Source organism: Eurosta solidaginis, chromosome 1 (genome assembly GCF_040869045.1).
Source record: "Eurosta solidaginis isolate ZX-2024a chromosome 1, ASM4086904v1, whole genome shotgun sequence".
NCBI lineage: Eukaryota > Metazoa > Arthropoda > Insecta > Diptera > Tephritidae > Eurosta > Eurosta solidaginis.
Window position 1 is genome coordinate 115,455,242 of NC_090319.1, and position 19,328 is coordinate 115,474,569.

Here is a 19,328-nt window from a genome sequence, read left to right on the forward strand (position 1 = left end):
CAGAACTTTTATTCCTTTTGCAATATAATTCTAAACTATTAATTTTGGACTTTTAATATATTTGTATCAAGATAAAAATTATTTTCGGATTTTTATCACCCGAGTCCGATAGAACTAGTTAAACTCGGACTTTTAAAAATAAAAGTCCGGAAATAAAAGTTAAATCCGGATAACTCGGATAAGCCGTTTCTTTGTTAACAAGCCGGACTTTTATTTTGGCCTTAAAAAATAAAAGTCCGGCTTTAACTTTAATTCCGGACTTTTATTTTTAAAAGTCCGACTTTAGCTAGGTCTATCGGACTCAAAAAACAAAAATAAAGATTTTACTTTTATATGTGGACTTTTATGGAAAAAGTTCAAAAAATAAAAAGGATGCATGATTGGACATGATATTGCTATAGGGATACCTGGGAACTCAAACATTTTCACCTAGGACAATTTTTTGACCAGGACTTTTTCGACTCCGAAAAAAAAAATTATTATTTTCCGTTCAACATCTTTAATATGTAGACATTAAAAATATGAGTAAAAGGCTTGAACTAAAATGTTAACTTATTTTTGGTATATATTTTTTGATTTCTAACTATTGTATGTATATTTAATCAAATTTTCTAATAAACATAATTTATAACATTCTAAAACACATACATTCATATAACTTACTACATATTTTTATAGCAAAGTAATTAAAATAAGAGGAAATTGTAAGCGTTTATTATTATACATAAATACATATTTACATACGCTGAAGAGGATGGTACTGTGCTGAACTACTGAGTTCATTGTTTCCTTTTTAGCAAGGGGAAGAAGGGTACCTGTGACACGATTTTTTTTTTTTTTTTTTTTTTTTGTTATAATTTTCCTCGAAACATAATTAAAATACCTAAAAGGCAATCTCACGTAGTACGTACTTGAAGGTGATAAGTCAGTTATTGAATATTTTAACGTTTTTTCATAATTGTTGTCAAGAAATTTAAACTTAAAAGAACCCCATTTATGCATGACGCTAGCTACATATGATGAGCAGAGCTCGATATTTATTTTTTATCTCTACACTTTTCCGTCTCTACACTGCACTACATTAGAAAGCAAATAAATTTAGCCTAATTGTTAAGGCGTTGCAGTCTCGTGGGGTTATCTTCGGTTCGAACATCGGTGAAACGAAATCGCCTGACGACAATTACGTAGCGGCTTTCGAAATTTTACCATCGTAATATGCCAATAAATGTTTGTTTTATTTCTATAATTTCAGTTTTTAAAAACAAATTATAATTGAATAAAAATTATTATAACCCGGTGTTAAGCTCATGAATTCCTAAAAATTAAGTAAACTGAACGTAAACAAAACATAAATGGAAGGTTTTTAAATTGTAGATAGCACTTTTTATACTTGAAGCTTACAAGTTTTCAATTCGTTGAGTTTTTAATTATGTCGAAAAGTGCAAGGCCGACAGTGCCCAAAGTCACAGCTACCCCACTTTGCCCTACGTTGCAAGTACAATTCAGTCCTTCGAGCTGACTATAACTGCCATCTGCTGTGGAACGTTACTCTAAAATTTTCAGGAAGACTACGTAGCCACTTGAAGAAACTGACACCTGATTTTGAAACTTGAGTTACTTAGGAAGTATTATATCAACATTTTCTATCTCATGGAGAATCAATGTAGGCAAATTTTTATTGTTAAATTGAGTATATTTTGGAAGTGAAGTCATACCATGCTGTTAGAACAAGTATCGGACTAGTACCCAATATGACAATGACGTATGTGTGTTAATTCCACATTTACAAACTTTAAAATTTCCTATCGATCTTTTCACCTTATCTACAAGCAACCATTACCCCAACACCCACACCAAGGTATCTTTCCACCTGTATGCGAACTAATTGAGAGTTTGCGTCGATGTGAACGCACACTAAATGAGTTCGATGATTCGTGCGACGAAGCCGAACTATTGGAACCATGTTCCGAGTAAGAGGTACTATCTTGATGCGAATGATGGCTATGATGTGGATTATTACTAAGCACCGACGTACTGTGCTGGTGTCGATGGTGATGGTGATGGTGGTGATGATGACCTGAAGTTCCACTGATGCGTTGTATATTACTGGCCACTGTGCCATCGGAGGGCCGACGTGAACAACGTGAACGTGACGCAACTGGCTCAACTGTTACCATTTCAGTTGGATTTCCGTGCGATGAATCTTGACTTACATTGCGTTTCTGCGCTACTGAGAGATTACTACAGCTACTATTGGTACGATGATGATGTAAATGTACATTATCAATATGTCTTGGTGATGTATTAGCCGATAATGATTGGGGATATGTCGCTTCAGCAACGCAGTTATTTGGGTTCATCGTATTGCTATTGCTACGGCGCCGTATGGAATGTGGCGAGTTTGGTGTGCTGTGACTTGTTTGGTTGAGGTTCCTCAGAGCTGGATTCGATAATGCGGAAGGTATATCAGAGCAGCTGCTTATGGATGCATGAATAGGATTTGTTATCGTGGTTGTGGTCGGCGTATTGGAATTGGTAGTTGTGGTATTATTTGCGCTTGTGTCATGTATATCACTTAAATTTATTTGGGCTTCAGATCGAATTATGCGTGAATTCGACACTGGATCGGGCGAGTCAGGTGTACTGGAGTCACCGCACGCAATCGATACGCGCCGTGCTTTACGCCGAGCTGCTTCACTATTGAGTGCCTATAGAACATAGAAAAATGTATTACAACAAAATCCTCCAACGTTTGTACTTACCTCGTTCGTAACATCAGGAGTATTTGCATCGCTTTCTGTTGCTGCACCAGCCGATGTTAACTCCACATCCAGTGAATGTGTAGTAGTAGAACGGTATTGGGCACGTTTCGCTGCTGCATTCGCTACTGCTGAATACAATTGACTCTTATTATGTGTCAGTGGAGCAGCCGTCGGCGTAGTACTCTTTGACAATATCTGCTCCTCGGTCGGAAGTTGTGGTATTGATACAGGCGTATTACGTGACCCACCCGCGCAGCGTATATTAAGCGACGTAGGAAATGCGCGCAGATTTGGTGTTTGTGAGGACGCCTTATGGACCGCCCCAGCCACTGGTGGTAAAGGCGGCCTTTGCATATTGGCTATGCTAGCTGGAGGCAGTGCACTTATGGCTTCTTTGTTCAGCTGATCGAAGCCGATGTAAGTACGTTTATCTGGGAAGGGCATCATTGCATCAGGTATATGTGGGGACGGACTGCCGGTATGATCGCGCTCCAATGACCGCGTACACCGATCATTACTGCCACCATTCAATAAAGTTTGCGCTGCGGTAGCTGTCTTGCTGCCAGTGGTAGATTGATTTGTTCCATCATATTGAAGCGTTAAGTTCATTTCAGAGCGATAAGGCTTTTTATTTTTATCATTTTGCTCAAGCGGTTTATTGATGTCATTTTCGTTTCCCTTTCGCTTGTCGAGTTGAATAGCTAATATATCTTCCGAAATAGCTTGGATATCATTGAGGATAGTTTCTAGGTTGACGGACTCAGTCTGAAGAGAAATGAACATATGTTATTAATTAAATAAAATTATTTTATTCTGCTCAATATATTCTACTATTAATTGTTTAAAAGCTTATACTATTATTGCTTTTAAAAATGCAGTTTCGACTATGCATATTTTTACCATCTGCAAGAAATTGCTATCAATCAGTTGCGAACCTCACAGCGTATGGAGCTTTAGCTTTTTTCTAGTGTAGATTGAAAAAGTTGTACCCAGAGCAAGAAGAAGACGCAGTCGTATTGCGAAATGTTGAAGCGGGATAAACCAATCAATACTGAGGCGAGTCTTTTAGATTAACCCCAAGTACAGTTAAATCGCGTCGAGCAAACTTCGTTTCACTATTTTGAGGGTTCTCGACTCAACAGGCATCTTTCGATAAACAACTCACCAGTAGTTTGCAGGGTGGCATCCCCAGAAAAGAGGTCATTGTTAACAAGTAAGGAAGGCTAAGATCGGGTGTAACCGAACATTACATACTCAGCTGAGAGCTTTGGAGACAAAAAAAGGGAAAATTACCATGTAGGAAATGAACCTGGGGTAACCCTGGAATGTGTTTGTATGGCATGGGTATCAAATAGAAGGAATTAAAGAGTATTTTAAAAGGGAGTGGTCCATAGTTCTATAGGTGGACGCCATTTCGGGATATCGCCATAAAGGTGGACCAGGGGTGACTCTAGAATGTGTTTGTACGATATGGGAATCAAATGAAAGGTGTTAATGACTATTTTAAAAGGGAGTGGGCCTTAGTTCTATAGGTGGACGCCTTTTCGAGATATCGCCATAAAGGTGGACCACGGGTGACTCTAGAATTTGTTTGTGCGATATGGGTATCAAACGAAAGGTGTTAATGAGTATTTTAAATGGAAGTGGGCCTTAGTTCTATAGGTGAACGCCTTTCCGAGATATTGCCTTAAAGGTGGACCAGGGGTGACGCTAGAATGTGCTTGTACGATACGGGAATCAAATGAAAGGCGTTAATGAGTATTTTAAAAGGTAGTGGGCCTTAGTTCTATAGGTCGACGCTTTTTCGAGATATCGCCATAAAGGTGGACCAGGGTTGACTCTAGAATGTGTTTGCATAATATCGGTATCAAATTAAAGGTATTAATGAGGGTTTGAAAAGGGAGTGGTGGTAGTTGTATATGTGCCAGCGTTTTCGAGATATCGACCAAAATGTGGACCAGGGTGACCCAGAACATCATCTGTCGGGTACCGCTAATTTATTTATATATGTAATACCACGAACAGTATTCCTGCCAAGATTCCAAGGGCTTTTGATTTCGCCCTGCAGAACTTTTTCATTTTATTCTACTTAATATGGAAGGTGTCACACCCATTTTATATGAAGTTTTTTCTAAAGTTATATTTTGCGTCAATAAACCAATCCAATTACAATGTTTCATCCCTTTTTTCATATTTAGTATAGAATTATGGCATTTTTTCAACTTTTCGTAATTTTCGATATCGAAAAAGTGGGCGTGGCCATAGTCGGATTTCGCCCATTTTTAATACCAAGATAAAGTGAGTTCAGATAAGTACGTGAAATAAGTTTAGTAAAGATTGCATATTTTTATTTAGCATACATATAGAAATAGGAGTAACGTTCCTGCCAAATTTCATCATGATATCTTCAACGACTGCCAAATTACGGCTTGCAAAACTTTCAAACTACCTTCTTTCAAAAGTGAGCGGTGCCACGCCCATTGTCCAAAATATTACTAATTTTTTATTCTACGCCATAAGATCAACCCACCTACCAAGTTTCTTCGATTTATCCGTCTTTAGTAATGAATTATAGCACTTTTTGGGTTTTTTGAAATTTTCGATATCGAAAAAGTGGGCGTAGTTATAGTCCGGTTTCGTTCATTTTAAATAGCGATCTAAGATGAGTTCCCGGGAAGCTACATACCAAATTTCATCAAGATATCTCAAAATTTACTCAAGTTATCGTGTTTACGGGCGGACGGACGGACAGACATGGCTAAATAAATTTCTTTTTTCGCCCAGATCATTTTGACATATAGAAGAAGTCTATATCTATCTCTATTAGTTTATGCCGTTACGGATTACCGTTATGCGAGCAAAGTTAATATACTCTGTGAGCTCTGCTCAGTTGAGTATAAAAAAGCATTTCTCTGCTCAAAGAAGGATAAAGATATTGCCTAACTTTTTAATGTGATATTTTAGTCGCAGTTAAACAGCGCCGTGAATATTTATCCTTCAAAGGTTTATGATGGAATAAAAACACCCCATCAAAAATTTAAAATTTTCAAAACAGAATTTGATTGAGAAGACAATGCTTCTTCAGCACTTGACCAGTTCTATATATAACACAGATGTTGTCAAATACGTCAAAGTGGAAGTTCCTTTTTTTAGTAGTTTGCTAAATACGCACGTACAATGTAAAGTGCCCTTAATTTTTATTTATATAAATTAATAGATCAACATCGACACTTTAAAAGACATATATTTTTTAATACGTCTATATCAGCTTCACTTGCAATGTATGTAAAAAAGAAATAAAAGCTTGTCGATATTTACCTTCGAGGAGATTTGGGCCAATGAAGAAACGGAGCAGAAGTTCTAGTGCAAACGTCCGTTGTCCTAATCTGTTTTGGAGAAATTAAAAATGGGCAGGAGTTGCATATGAATCATCGAGCAGGAAAGGCGTGGGCAGAAGCGCGGGACTGCAAAATTTATAACATCAAGCAAATCCTACGAGGTTGGACTCACAAAGTTGCTCATATCATTAAAGAAATAAGAAATAGAGCTCACGATAGGTATACTAACTGGTCTTCTAGTGTCACATGCTTTTGAATAAGGCCTTGTCAGTAACAGCAGATGTATGAAGTGCAATCTGCAGGAAGAAACGGCTGTGCACGTTTTGTTTTCGTGTCCTGCGCTCGCGAGGTCCAGACTCCAGTTACTAGGTGCGGCAGAGTTGCCAGATCCCGAGGCAGCAAGTAAGCTAGGCACTAGAAACCTTCTAGTATTTTCCAAGTGTTCGGAGTTCCTATTTCGGGCTTTCCGTTTGGTTGTCAAACAAGACGGTAAAGATGTCCACGCTTTGGGATTGGTTTGGAACACTGAAGAAAATTTCTTTCATTCACAATCAACATGAATAAACCGCCTTTTACTTTAACGAAGAGGACTTTTCTATCTTATGTCAGCACATTTTTCGACCCACTGGGACTCCCCCGCCTTTATAAGATCGAATATGTGGTTTCAGGAAATCTGGCGCAATAATATTAGTTGGGAGGACATCATTCCTGACTCTATCGCAACAAAATGATTTGAAGCATCGATCGGAGCTGAAGCTGTTTCGAACTTGAGGATCAATCGCTGGATCGGCCTAGCGACGACTGGGTCAATTACAGAACTACATAATTTTGCTGACGCGTCTGAGCACGCCAACGCCGCTGTAATATATGCGCGCATACTTCAGATTGGCGGTAGTGTCACCGTTTCCTTGATCTCTTCAAAAACTAAAGTCGCCCCGCTCAAACCAACAATGTTGCCGCACTTGGAGCTATGCGCTAGCTGCTATATTAACACAAAGTATTCTGCAAAGTCTTCATAATATCCGCTGTCCGCCGTATGCATGGCAGACTCAACAATCACATTGGCATGGTTATAAGCATACCCTAGCCCATGGGTCACCTTCGTTGCCAACCGCGTTGCCGACATTCAGGAGGTCCTACCGATTGACTGCTGGCAGCATGTGCGCTCAGAGTTAAACCCAGCAGATTGTACCTCGAGAGGCATAACTCAGTCCGAACTAACACGTCAACAGCTTTGGTGGTTTGGACGTGAGTTCTTAAAGGGTCCGAACCAATTATGGAAGCAAACATCAGATCAACATACGACCGACTTTGGCGTTCGATATAAAGATTCTCATGTCATGACTTCAAACGAGCATCGGTCAATAATGACAAAGTTTTCGTCGTACTCGAAGTTACGCCGTGTCATCGCCTACGTGCTAAGGTTTTTCAATAACGCTCGAACCAGTACTCGACTCAACCATGGTAAGCTAGTTGGCCCTCCTAGCTGTCAAAATTATATGAATCTGAGCTTCACCTGGTGAGGTAATACAACATGTTTACTTTCCTAATGAAATTTATCTTTGCAGCGCCAAACCCGCTTCGCAGCAGTCTTTTGCGCTTGCAGCCATATCTCGACCAAAACAACGTCTTGTGTGTTGGAGGCAGACTAAATAATGCTGAGGTAACCCCTGACGTTAAGCACCCTATTATATTGCCAAAAAACTCTCCGCTTGCGAAGCTCATTATCTGCGAAATACATACATAAATTTACGCTCCACGCTGGGCCACGCGGTATTGGGTTATTGGCCCCCGCAGCTTAATTCGCAACATTTACCACAAATGAGTGAAATGCACCTTGGTGAACCGTAATCTCACCAAACAATCAATGGAAGATTGCCCTGTGGTTCGAACTCCATGTTTTACACGCACCGCTGCTGATTTCGCTGGTCCATACACTACAAATTCACCCACGGAAGAGGTGCGAAGGCTACCAAGGGGTATATCTGTTCATTTGTCTGCATGTGCACTTAGGCAATGCATTTAGATTTTTTAAGCAACTTGTCAACACCTGGGCTTCTTAATGCCTTCAAGAGAATCACAAACCGCAGAGGGAATTGTAAAGTTATGTCCTCCGACAATGGAACAAATTTTGTTGGCGCAGAGAAAGAGTTACGCATGGCATTTCAAAGGTGCATGGCTGACACCAGACTACATTCGTTCTTCTCAGCGCCAAGAGTTCACCACACTATTGACATATATCGAAGTTTGTATAAACTCTCGTCCCATCTGTGACAATTCTACATCGGCTGATGACTTAGAAGTCTTAACTCCCGTCCATTTTATTATCGGTGAACCGCTAAAATCGATCCCGGAACCTGAGGGTCAAGGGTCCTGTAGAAGTCTTCATCAGCGATGGCAAGTGGTCTCTTCCATGAGACAGCATTTCTGGCGTCGTTGGAGAGACGAATACCTCGTCAGTTTATAGCGTCGAGCTAATTGGTTTCGCCCTTCAAGTAGTTAACTCCGCAGAAGGCGACGAATGTATTTGCCATTGCCAACGAATCAAATCCACCGACGAAGTTGATCATGGGAAAGGTCATAAAATTCCTTCCCGGTACAGACAGGCGGGTACGAGTGGTCACATTGAAGACGCCAAATGGAGAACTTATAGAAACTTTGCCTTCTGCCGACAAAAGAAGATATATTCTTCGAGGAAGATCTATTCTTCGATCATCATTTACACATGTACATACAAGGCAACAGAGAGATACTCACCATCAACCGAAGTTGTACTTACATATACACACGTATATAGCTATGCGATATACTATAAACTACAAATATACATGTACATATATGGCTGGTAACCAAGCACGAAGATCGCAAAGTTACTAGACCTTAGGAGAAATGGGTGGACGAGGCAACAGAGAGTATAAAAACAACGAAAGCTGAGTAGTCAGTAATCAGTTTGATTTAAACACGCTAACAGTTGCGAAGTGAAGCATAATTGTAAAGTATAATTGTACTACTCCCAAAGCAATCTAATAAAAGCCCATTTTGCATTACTGAATATTGGAGTTATTTATTCCACAATTTAGCGATTAGAACGTTTGAAGAAAGTGTGAAATAAGCGGAGTTTCCGCAAAATTCGTTGCAATTGGTGTCAGAAGAGGAATTGTTGAGTAAATTCCGAAGAATGCGAATACAACTTAGACATGGCAAAGTTGAGTGAACTGAAGATCCAGCAACTGAAGGAGTAGTTGGAAGCCCGTGGATTGGCTACTACTGGCAATAAATCCGAGCTACAAAGACGACTAAGGGTAGCTATGGTATTTGAAGGAATCAATGCTGACGAGTATGTCCTTCATTCTGATAGCGACAGGACAACAACAAAAATGGAAGAAAAAAACGAAATACCGCAGAAAGTGACGAGCACAGATTTTAACATGATATTGGTGGAATATCTGCACAAACATCGACAATGGCATCTCAGCTGGAGTCACAGGAGGCACGCATTTCAGATATTTCGTCGCAAATGTCGTCTCAATTCAAAGAACAGAAGACATATATGTCATCTTAACTGGAAACGCAAGAGGCACGTATATCTACGGTCACTGGCGAGTATAACCAAGCCCAAGGAGAAGTGGGATGTGAGGTCTTAATTGGAAAGGTCACGATTCTATACAAATTCGTTGTGGCGGAGATTGTTGATGAAGTCATATTGGGAGTGGACTTCTTACTTGACCATGACATCAGGATAGACATGCAAAGAAGGAATATGCGCTATAAGAGCCAGGATGTACCACTTAACTTCAGTTTGGAGAAAGGGTTCAGCAGTAAGCGAGTGCTGGTGGATGAGATTCAACAGAGACCACAAAAGTAGAAAAAAGTTAATCGGGCAAAGGTTGATGGAATGATGGGCCAAAGGAATCAAAACCGAAGGTACCAGCGAGAAAAACACTGGCATTGACAAACCCTAATGAATGCACTAAAACGAACGAAAGAATTTCCTAGAAAGAATGCAAGGGTGGTTTCAAGCCAGGGCGCCCTACTGTTGTGAAACGTCGGAGCGATACTGATTATGCGAAGCCAATCCGTCAAGCGCAAGCTCTACGAAGTAGTTCATTAGATGAAACACAGGTACGACAAGAACAATAATTCGGAAGGTTTATCGGAGGGAGATTTGGTACTGCTATACAACCCTCACCGGCGGAAAAGTGTTCCATCCAAATTTTGGTAGAGTTGGGAAGGCCCGTACAAAGTTGTGATCGCGGGTAGGTAATTCGCCATTGGGGAAATGTGGCATTAAATTCGTCAATTCCAACGCTAGAAAAATATTATTTTGATATAATGACCACAGTTTAACTATTTTTTAACATTTTTAATTACTTTCTTGTGAAATTTTAACGAAAACACCGCGTTTTCTGCTAATCTTCAAGTAGGTAATATGGGGAATTATGTACCTACAGAAAGTTTGACAATTTCTGTTGCTGTCCGTCGTTGGCGAGCCTCTATAGCTTTACGTCTCTGTACACTACTGTAATTGCCATTTTATGCTATATCCGTAACCTTGACATGTCCGTAACTATGTAATAATAACTGCTTTGCCTATTGTTAGTTCTTTGATCCCTACTAGTGCAGTTGTACACCGTCGCTCAGTAAATTTTCGCTAAAGTTATACCGCATATTAATACCGTTTTTCAACCCGCATATAACCTTTGTAAAAGTTAATATTTAATTTTTTAATATAGTAAAGTTAATACTAGTTAAGTTATTAGTAGATATCTCGCGTTTCATTTGGACAATTAATTTGCAAAGGAATTCGCCGCAACAGTAAGCTTAATGGGTATTTCTGTAAGCCTTTTAAAAATTTGCTTTCGTTTAATTTGCGTTTTTTTTTTCTTATATTTTTTTTACGGAATGCACGGAAATTTGTATACTTTTACGTTTCAATAAATATCAATAAAATGCGTAAAAAGAAACCTTTGCACACAAAAACTTAATCGAATCATAATTTGTTTTAATCAAATAATTAAGTTTTCCTTTTCACATGGCCACTTGCTTTATTAAGCGAATCTGTCAGCAGCCCCAAGAAACATTATGCTTTTTAAAAAAAAAAAAAGTTAAAACAGATAGTGGCCTCTTCTTCCTTAACTATAAATACAATCTAAATAAAATGCATATGCAACTACTCATAGATGTTGCTCCTAACCAAATGGCAAATGCAGCGAAAATAAAATTCTGAATTTTTTCGTGTTTTCCTATTTTTAGTAAATAATTGAAAATAAGTTATTTTTGATTGTCGTTTGTTACATTAACAATAAACACCAAGCAAAATCTACTAGATTTTTTACTCTATTAGGCATTCAATAAAGCAAAAATGAGATAATTAGAGTTTGTATTTTGTATGGAAGTCTGAGTTCAATAAGGCCCTTAATGTAGAAAACTGGACTAATTATTTCATTAAGCCTCTGTGTGAAATTAATATTAAACTTTAAACTCTTCTTTAGCCCTCAAAATTTTTATTTAGTTTTTCTTTTTTGGTCATCTATACACGTTTTTTCTGGAAAAGTTCTGGCAAAAAAAGTCGTGAAAGTGCGACCCTAAATTCGAAGCTTATGTTGAGAGGGCTTTCGAACAAATGTTTTTTCTTTTTGATCTTTCGAAATACAGCCGAAATGGTTTTTTTTTTATTGTAACTTGATTTTTTTACATCTGATTTTTAGAATTGATAGGTCATTATTTTGGTCTGAGAAGCCTGCATATTTGCTTTTAATATCCTTTCTAGCTTTGTAGTTGTTATCACACGATTCGGTCAGATAATCGGGTTCTACCCCCTAAAGCATCCTTTTGGTTTTACCAGACGAAAGTACTTCATTACATTGTTGCTTTTGAAAGCCTTATACATACGAGAATATCTCAAAAGATATGTCCATGCATAAAATGTTAATAGTTTTTTATACGCACATACTGAATAGCATGCAATAAGAGTCAGGTTGATCGATAGCTATAAATAACATTCAAAGTGCTAGAACTTCTTTGTTTAATAACTTAGGGAAATGGTTCGAAAGCAACAACATAATAAATTTGGAAGTACCTTCGTCTGGTAAAACCAAAAGGATACTTAAGGGGGGTAAAACCCGATTATCTGACCGAATCTTGCGAAAACGACTTCATAGCTCGAAAGGATATTAAAAGTAAATATGCAAATTTCCAAGACCAAAATATTGACTATCAATTCCAAACAACAGATGTCAAATAACCACGTTACAATAAAATAACAATTTCAGCTCTATTTTGAACCTAAACTATTTTGAGGGATCAAAAAAAAGTTTAAAAAGATTTTTCTGAAACCCTCTTAACATAAGCTATACATATATTTCGGTGCGGGCTTTCATAACTTCGTTTCGTCGTTTTAGCACTGGCACACAGTGTTACGCGTACGGTCAAATATACAAAAAATTAAGTTTGGAAATTTGGAGTAAAGCTGATGAAAGTCCAACTCATATTATATTATATCCGAAATATTTTTTTGAAATTTTGAGATTCACTCAATTATTAAATTTTTTTGGACTTGAAAAAACTATTTTTTTCAAACACAATTGTTTTATTATTAGTATTAGAGAAAAATTACAAAGTTTACTAACGGCAGTGGTTACTAGGACATTTTTCTAAATTTCACTACTTCATCAGCTAGCTTTACTTACTCAATACTTGTGTAAAAGCAGATGCCTTTATCCACTCAGCCAATTGAATTCCCTCTGCTCACTTTGCAACTGATATCTACGTATTGCCTTTTTGATGCTATTCCTTTATACATCAGAAACATGTCCTAGTAACCATCGCCGTTTGTAAACTTTGTAATTTTTCTCTAATATCAATAACAAAAACAGTTGTATAAAGCAATATGAGCTAATTAAATACAGATGGTAATATTAATATTATAGTGAACAGCGGAAGCACTAATAAATCACTGCTAAAAGTCCAATGTTACTTAGCTCTTGAGAGCGCGCCTATAAGTATTCCACACAATTATGATTAAAACAAATAATAGAATTAATATGTATGAGATGGTATATAAAGGAATAACAACAAAAATGCAATACTTAGAGTCCAATTGTAAAGCGAGCAGCGGAGCATTCATATGGCTGAGTGAACAAGTAGTATTAAGTATTAATAATGAAGTTTTCGAGTTCAATGCTCAGCTCCCGAGAAGCTAACTGATGAAGAAGCGACATTCAGCAACATGAAAAATAAAAAATGGTTTTTCTGTGTACCGATTTTAACGTTACTTCTCCTCTTGGAAGATATGGAGAAAAAACTTCCGGGATCTGTGAAATCATCAAAAGCTTTCATAGTGATGTGTTTATTATTGAAATAAGCTTTTTTTGCTGCGACTATTTGGAACTCTTTGCACTGCAACTTCTTGTAAGCCAACCTGTGATGTAAAATCGTTTGTCTCTTCTGTCCCTAAGGATAAGGTTGTTCTTATTTTCTTAGTGTTAAATTTTTCGCCTTTCTTTAAAGGTTTTTTTTATATTTTGACTTTTCCAATATACAATCTTAATTTATGAGAGCTTTAGTTGGCGGCCGCCGTGGTGTGATGGTAGCGTGCTCCGCATACCACACCGAAGATTCTGTGCTCATGCACCGGGCAAACCAATATCAAAATTTTAGAAACAAGTTTTTTCAATTAGAAGAAAATTTTTCTAATCGTGGTCGCCCCTTGGCAGTGTTTAGCAAGCACTCCGAGTGAATTTCTGTCATGACACACTTCTTATTGAAAACTCATCTGCCTTGCATATGCCGTTCGGGGTCGGCATAAAACAAGTAGCCTCTCCCCCCCACCAACTCGTAGGAAAAATTAAAAGCAGCACGACGCAAATTGGAAGAGAATCTCGCTCTAAAATCTCTTCGGAGGTTATCGCGCTCTACATTTATTTATTTTTTAGTTGGATGAAAAATACAATTAGTGTTTATCAAATATCTCTGCTTGACCACTAAACTATTTAGAAGTATTACAGAAATGTTGCACTAATTGACAGCATTACCACAGTTTTTCGCAATATATGTATACATGTATATTCATATTCATTGATTTAGTTTACCTTTCTCTATGGTTTATGTCTGAAGATGCTTCAAAAGTTAGGAGTTAAGAGTTTAGAAAAACCCGTATCCTTAATACACGGAAAAACTCCCGAGAAACAAACAATAGCGACATTATGCAAGATTTTCTACATTCATTTGATATTCTTATTGATTCTATGGAAGAGTTAAATCAGGAACAAACAAAAGGCAGCGATATCACAGCTTATATTTCAGAAGAAAAAAATGAGATTGGTACAGAAAGTATGAATTTAATTGAAATAGATTTTGCTGTCGCTGTTAGCGACTTCAGCCAGAAGACTCCCTATGAAAAATCTATTTAAAATAAATAAATGTAAGGTGCGATACCCTCGGAATTTTAATTTTATTTTTAATTGCGGCATCTGCAAGGCATGAGAGTTTTCATTGAGAAGTTTTCCAAGACAGAAATACACCCGGAATGCTTGCCAAATTACTAAAAATAGGCGACCCCGCTTAGTAAAATTTTCTTCTAATTGAAAAAAGTTGTTTCTAAAATTTTGATGTTGTTTTGCCCGGTCGTCAACCCGGGATCTTCGGTGTGGTTATATGCAATACTTTTTTATTGTTCATATTGTTATTATATAAGTTTTTACAAAAAAAAAACTAATGTTCATAACATGCATTTATATTTATACATATGATTTATATATGGAATGTGCCAAAGCTTTGAAAACTACACGGTGTATTAGAGCTGTCATCGAATTGGTCATATATAAAATTGAATAAAATGTTTCATATAAAGCCGATATTTTTAATTTCTAATTATATGGGAGGTGGGAGTGGCAATGGGTAGATTTTGCACACTGTTACGATATGTTAGTACTGTCCTAAAATGTTGGATGCTCAAATTCAGTGAACTTAGCCAAGCGATTAACTTTCTCAAGAGTTAACTTTTGCTTCCCTCGCTAGGGTACGCACCTTGTCGTTGGTGTGAAGGCTTAGCCGAACTCCATAGCGCCCGACTATGAGGCGGAGCTGTTTAGGACTAACATCTACTCCGTTTCGCCTCATAGGAGGGCGGTGGGATGTCGGTGACCAAGAACTGCCAACCCCCTAATCAAGGGTGTTATGCGGACCGTGCCTATTGGACGATTTGCAGCCAGGGGATAAATTCGGCTGTATTCGAACGGAGCCCTCCCGATACAGGGCCAACTCGGGAAGTATTTAAGGTCTTACAACAGTAAGGGGCGCTGCTGTGGCGGACGGTTCTTTCCCCGTATATAATACTGAACCGCTGAGCCCGCCTTGTCGGGCAGGTGGTCGTACGACCAAGATGAACGACTCATTACCTGATTGTAATAAGGACGATGTAAAGAGGATGACTGAGTCGCAATCCAAGGACGACAAATACGAATTAAGAGATGCGTCGGACTCGGAGAGCGAGAGTAGTCCTGATTCAATGAACTCCGTGTTGAAGAAGCACACAAATGAAAACGGAGTAGAAGAGTGGAGAAGGGTACGGAGCAGAGGAAGTAAAAGAGCTCTCTCGCAGTACCGTGCAGCACTAAGAATTGTACAACGTTTGGGAGCAGTGGTCGACCCAACAGAAGTGGAGATCGAGCGCTTGGAATGGGCCCATGAAGCGGTAGAAGTAGGTCGAAGGCAATTCAAAAGGTTTGCTGCGAGAAACCCTCGATTCTGCAACCGGTACGAGGAGGAAGAAGCGTCGAGTGGCAGAATGAAGAGGCAACGTCAGGCGGAAGGTGACAAGCCTGCTTTCAAGAGGCAGAAAGGGCCCAGTCCTAGAACCGCGAGGCAGGGCAGTCGCATAGACAAAACAAGTAGGCACAAAGCTGTACACTCAGAGAAAAAATCGTTCTAAAACGAACGAAACAAGTCCTAAATTAAGAACATTCGTTGACAAAAGTATGTTAAGTACGTTTATTTTTTAACTCGTGACCGATGGGCTTGTTTTAAGAACAGATTTTCCAAGCACATCGTTCGTATTTTATGACCACTTTCGTATTGATGTGTGAAACTTCTGTGCTCATTTCAAGCACTACGTGGTCTTGATTTAAGATTTTTCGTTCTCACGCTTCGAGACCGATTCGTGGTCGACTTAATATTTTTCGGTCTAAATTCAAGAACGGTTTGTGCTTGATCATTGGTGGTAGAATAGGAAGGATGGTGACATTTATTTATTTATTTTATTAATAAATAATTTTTTTTTGTCATTAATAAAAAATATTAATAACAAAAAAATTATTATTAAAATTCCAAAAGGTCAGAAAAAATGCATATACGCATTATGCATTTTTTCGTATATTTCTCTTATTGGGAATTTCTTCTTATTTGATGATGCAATGTGAATATATATTTAAAACATTGCATAACAAGATTGAGAATTACCTGTGCATATGTCAATAGAACTCAACGAAAAACAAAACTTAAAAAAGTAGAACATAAAAAATTGTTTTAAAAAATTCATATTTCGACGGTGATCGAACTCGCAGAAGAACATGAAAAGCTTGAGTCCGGTGATGCTGAATTTTAGAACGGCGTTTTCCTCTGAGTGTAAGACAGATGGGCAAGGTAGCAACTACCTTGAAAGCTGCGAGTCAGAGGAAAGTTCCAACTACGGAAGTAGGAGATAAGCCAAAGGGAAATAACGCTAAGACTACGGCTTTCTCGGAGACGCTAAAGGGAGTGAACGCTAAGACTCTGGCTTTCTCGGAGGTGCCAAAGGGAGATAACAATAAGACTCCTGCTTTTCCCGAGAAGATGAGTTATGTGGCAGAGCAATCACTGACTGTGGCGCTGGTTGATCGTAGCAGTCCTTTCGGACGAATGACTACTTAAAGGTGGAGATCTGTGGAAAGGGAGCTTATTAGCTTAATTCTTAAGATGATGCGGGAACAACCAAGTAAGCCCCTTCCAACCTTTGATTCAGGGGGATGGTATAATGGTGTGAAGATGATAGCGTGCGACAATATCGCGAGCTTGCGGTGGCTGGAGGAAGTGGTTCCAAACCTCCAAAGGCAAGGCACAACCACGCGGTTTGAGGTAGTGGATATAGCGCAAATACCCACGGTACCAAAAGTTAACGTATGAATAACATGCGTGATGAAGCCGGAGGATACACTGCGACTTCTGCAGAATCAGAATCCGAACATACCGACACAGGATTGGAAGGTACTTACTGTATCTCGGCCTACCGAGGATGGTCAGTTCTACATCTTTCAAATAAACAAGCAGGCGGAAGATATTTTGTACACGCAGCTTGGCAAAATGTCCTTTGGCACTGGCAAAATTTACATGCGACTCAGGAAAAGAAGTCCCGAGGATAAAAACCCTAAAACGCTAGAGGTGGGCGAAGTCGAAAAGGACCTCAAAAGCCTAAGGGAAAAAAGACAGGTGGAGGTCCCCGACGTCACCACGAACGTGCTAGAAGAGGACCAACCGCTAAATTGTGCTGTGACTCGCACAGAGGAACACCCGGCACAACAGTCACGAGAGGCTGAAGGGGGCCTCGAATACTCTAAACCAAAAGGGCAAGGGGAGGACGACGACGTCCAAACGAAGGTGCTAGAGGGGGACAAACAGCCCAATGGTGCTGCGAGTCCTACAGATAAACCACCAACACAGTAAAATGGCGTCGAGCGAGCCCCTCCTAACCCTTGAGGAGGGGAGGAAAGGTTTCTAGACTTAGCGCGCGCGGATTTGGCGTTTACTATGCGCAAACGGAAGAACGGGTGCGAGCTGTAGTAATGGTAAGGAAACAGCTGCATTCATATATGCTGCCTAATTACACCACTGAGGATCTCGTAGCGGTGGCCGTTGAGCAAAAGAATAAGTAGGCATTTATCCTGGCGTCCTGCTACATGGCCCATGCTGCGGAGGTTCCACCGATGGAGTGCAAAAGGCTAGTACAGGAGGAAGGCCGCAAAGGGCGGTTGCTCATAGGCTCAGATGCACACCACAATGCGTGGGGAGGAGCAGATACGAACGAGGGAGGCGTATCTCTATTTTGTTACATCCTGCAAACCAATTTGCAGATAGACAACAGGGGAAATGTCGCTACATACATTGGTCCAACATCATTCAATGTTCTGGATATTACATTGAGCTCCGAGCGTGATATATCAAGGTATGATTGGATGGTTCTTAATAGGCCATCCTTCTCCGACCATGCGTTAATCAGCTTCAGCATCCCCCTAAAGAGGGTAGAGAAGAGAGGAACCTTTAGAAACCCTAGGTCAACGAACTGGACTAAATTCCAGAAACATGTAGAAACAAAACTGGGACAACCCAAAGAGATTGCTAATGTAGAGGAACTGGAGGAGTCGAATGAATTCCTAACAAGGACGCTTATGAATGCGTATAACAAAGCTTGCCCTCTAAGAAGATTCAGAGGAAAAGCAAAGCCGCCATGGCGGAGCAATGAGCTGAGTCTTCTAAGAAGACAGGTAAAAGAAACGTTTTCAAATCATGTGCCTCGATTGAGGAACATTCCTTGCTTCAAATGGATTCAAATCACTTGGTTACCTGGTGCAATGTAAATTATATGCCGCTCAATCTCAAAAAATGTTAATTCATGTGTTTTTCTCGGAGAGTTTCGCCACCAGCTTCATATACAATTAACAACTGTAGTCTAGAAACTGTAAATAATTTTATTGACTTGGGAGTCATGATGGATTCCAAACTTAGTTTCAATCTTCATATTAATGCTACAGTGAATAAAGGCAAAGGTGTTTTTGCATTTGTTAAACGGTGGTCAAAAGAATTTAAAGACCCTTATATAACTAAAGCACTTTTTACAACATTAGTTAGGCCAATATTAGAATACGGCTCGATAATTTGGAATCCGCGTTATCAAGTCCATGCAGACAGTCTCGAATCAATACAAAAACAATTTTTACTATTTGCCTTAAGAAATTTCCAATGGGACTCTTTAACTAATCTTCCACCTTATACTAATCGATTAAAGCTTATCAATCTTCCAACTCTTGCTAGTCGAAGGGAAATGCTTGGTGTAATATTTATGACAAAACTTTTAAATGGATCAATTTCGAGCCCATTCCTTCTGAATGAAGTGAACTTTTGCGTTCCCTCTCGGACATCGAGACACTTCAAACCTCTTCTGCTGAAACAATGTAGAACGAATTTCGAACAAAATGAA

General features: G+C 39.0%; 1 protein-coding gene across 8 annotated transcripts in view; it reads right to left on the reverse strand.

Annotated features, from left to right (window-relative positions):
- Window positions 1-518: 518 nt before the first annotated feature.
- LOC137236741 (uncharacterized) overlaps window positions 519-19,328 on the reverse strand; it is a 208,403-nt gene continuing 189,593 nt past the window's right edge. For 6 of the 8 annotated variants that reach the window (XM_067759714.1, XM_067759711.1, XM_067759708.1 and 3 more), the window contains 2 exons: window positions 2,763-3,527; window positions 519-2,708 (listed from right to left, as the gene is read on the reverse strand). In XM_067759714.1, coding sequence (XP_067615815.1) covers window positions 1,824-2,708; window positions 2,763-3,527 — 1,650 coding nt within the window. In that variant the 3' untranslated portion in view covers window positions 519-1,823. The remainder of the gene's footprint in view (window positions 2,709-2,762; window positions 3,528-19,328) is intronic. The other 2 variants (XM_067759709.1, XM_067759710.1) reach the window with 1 other exon arrangement.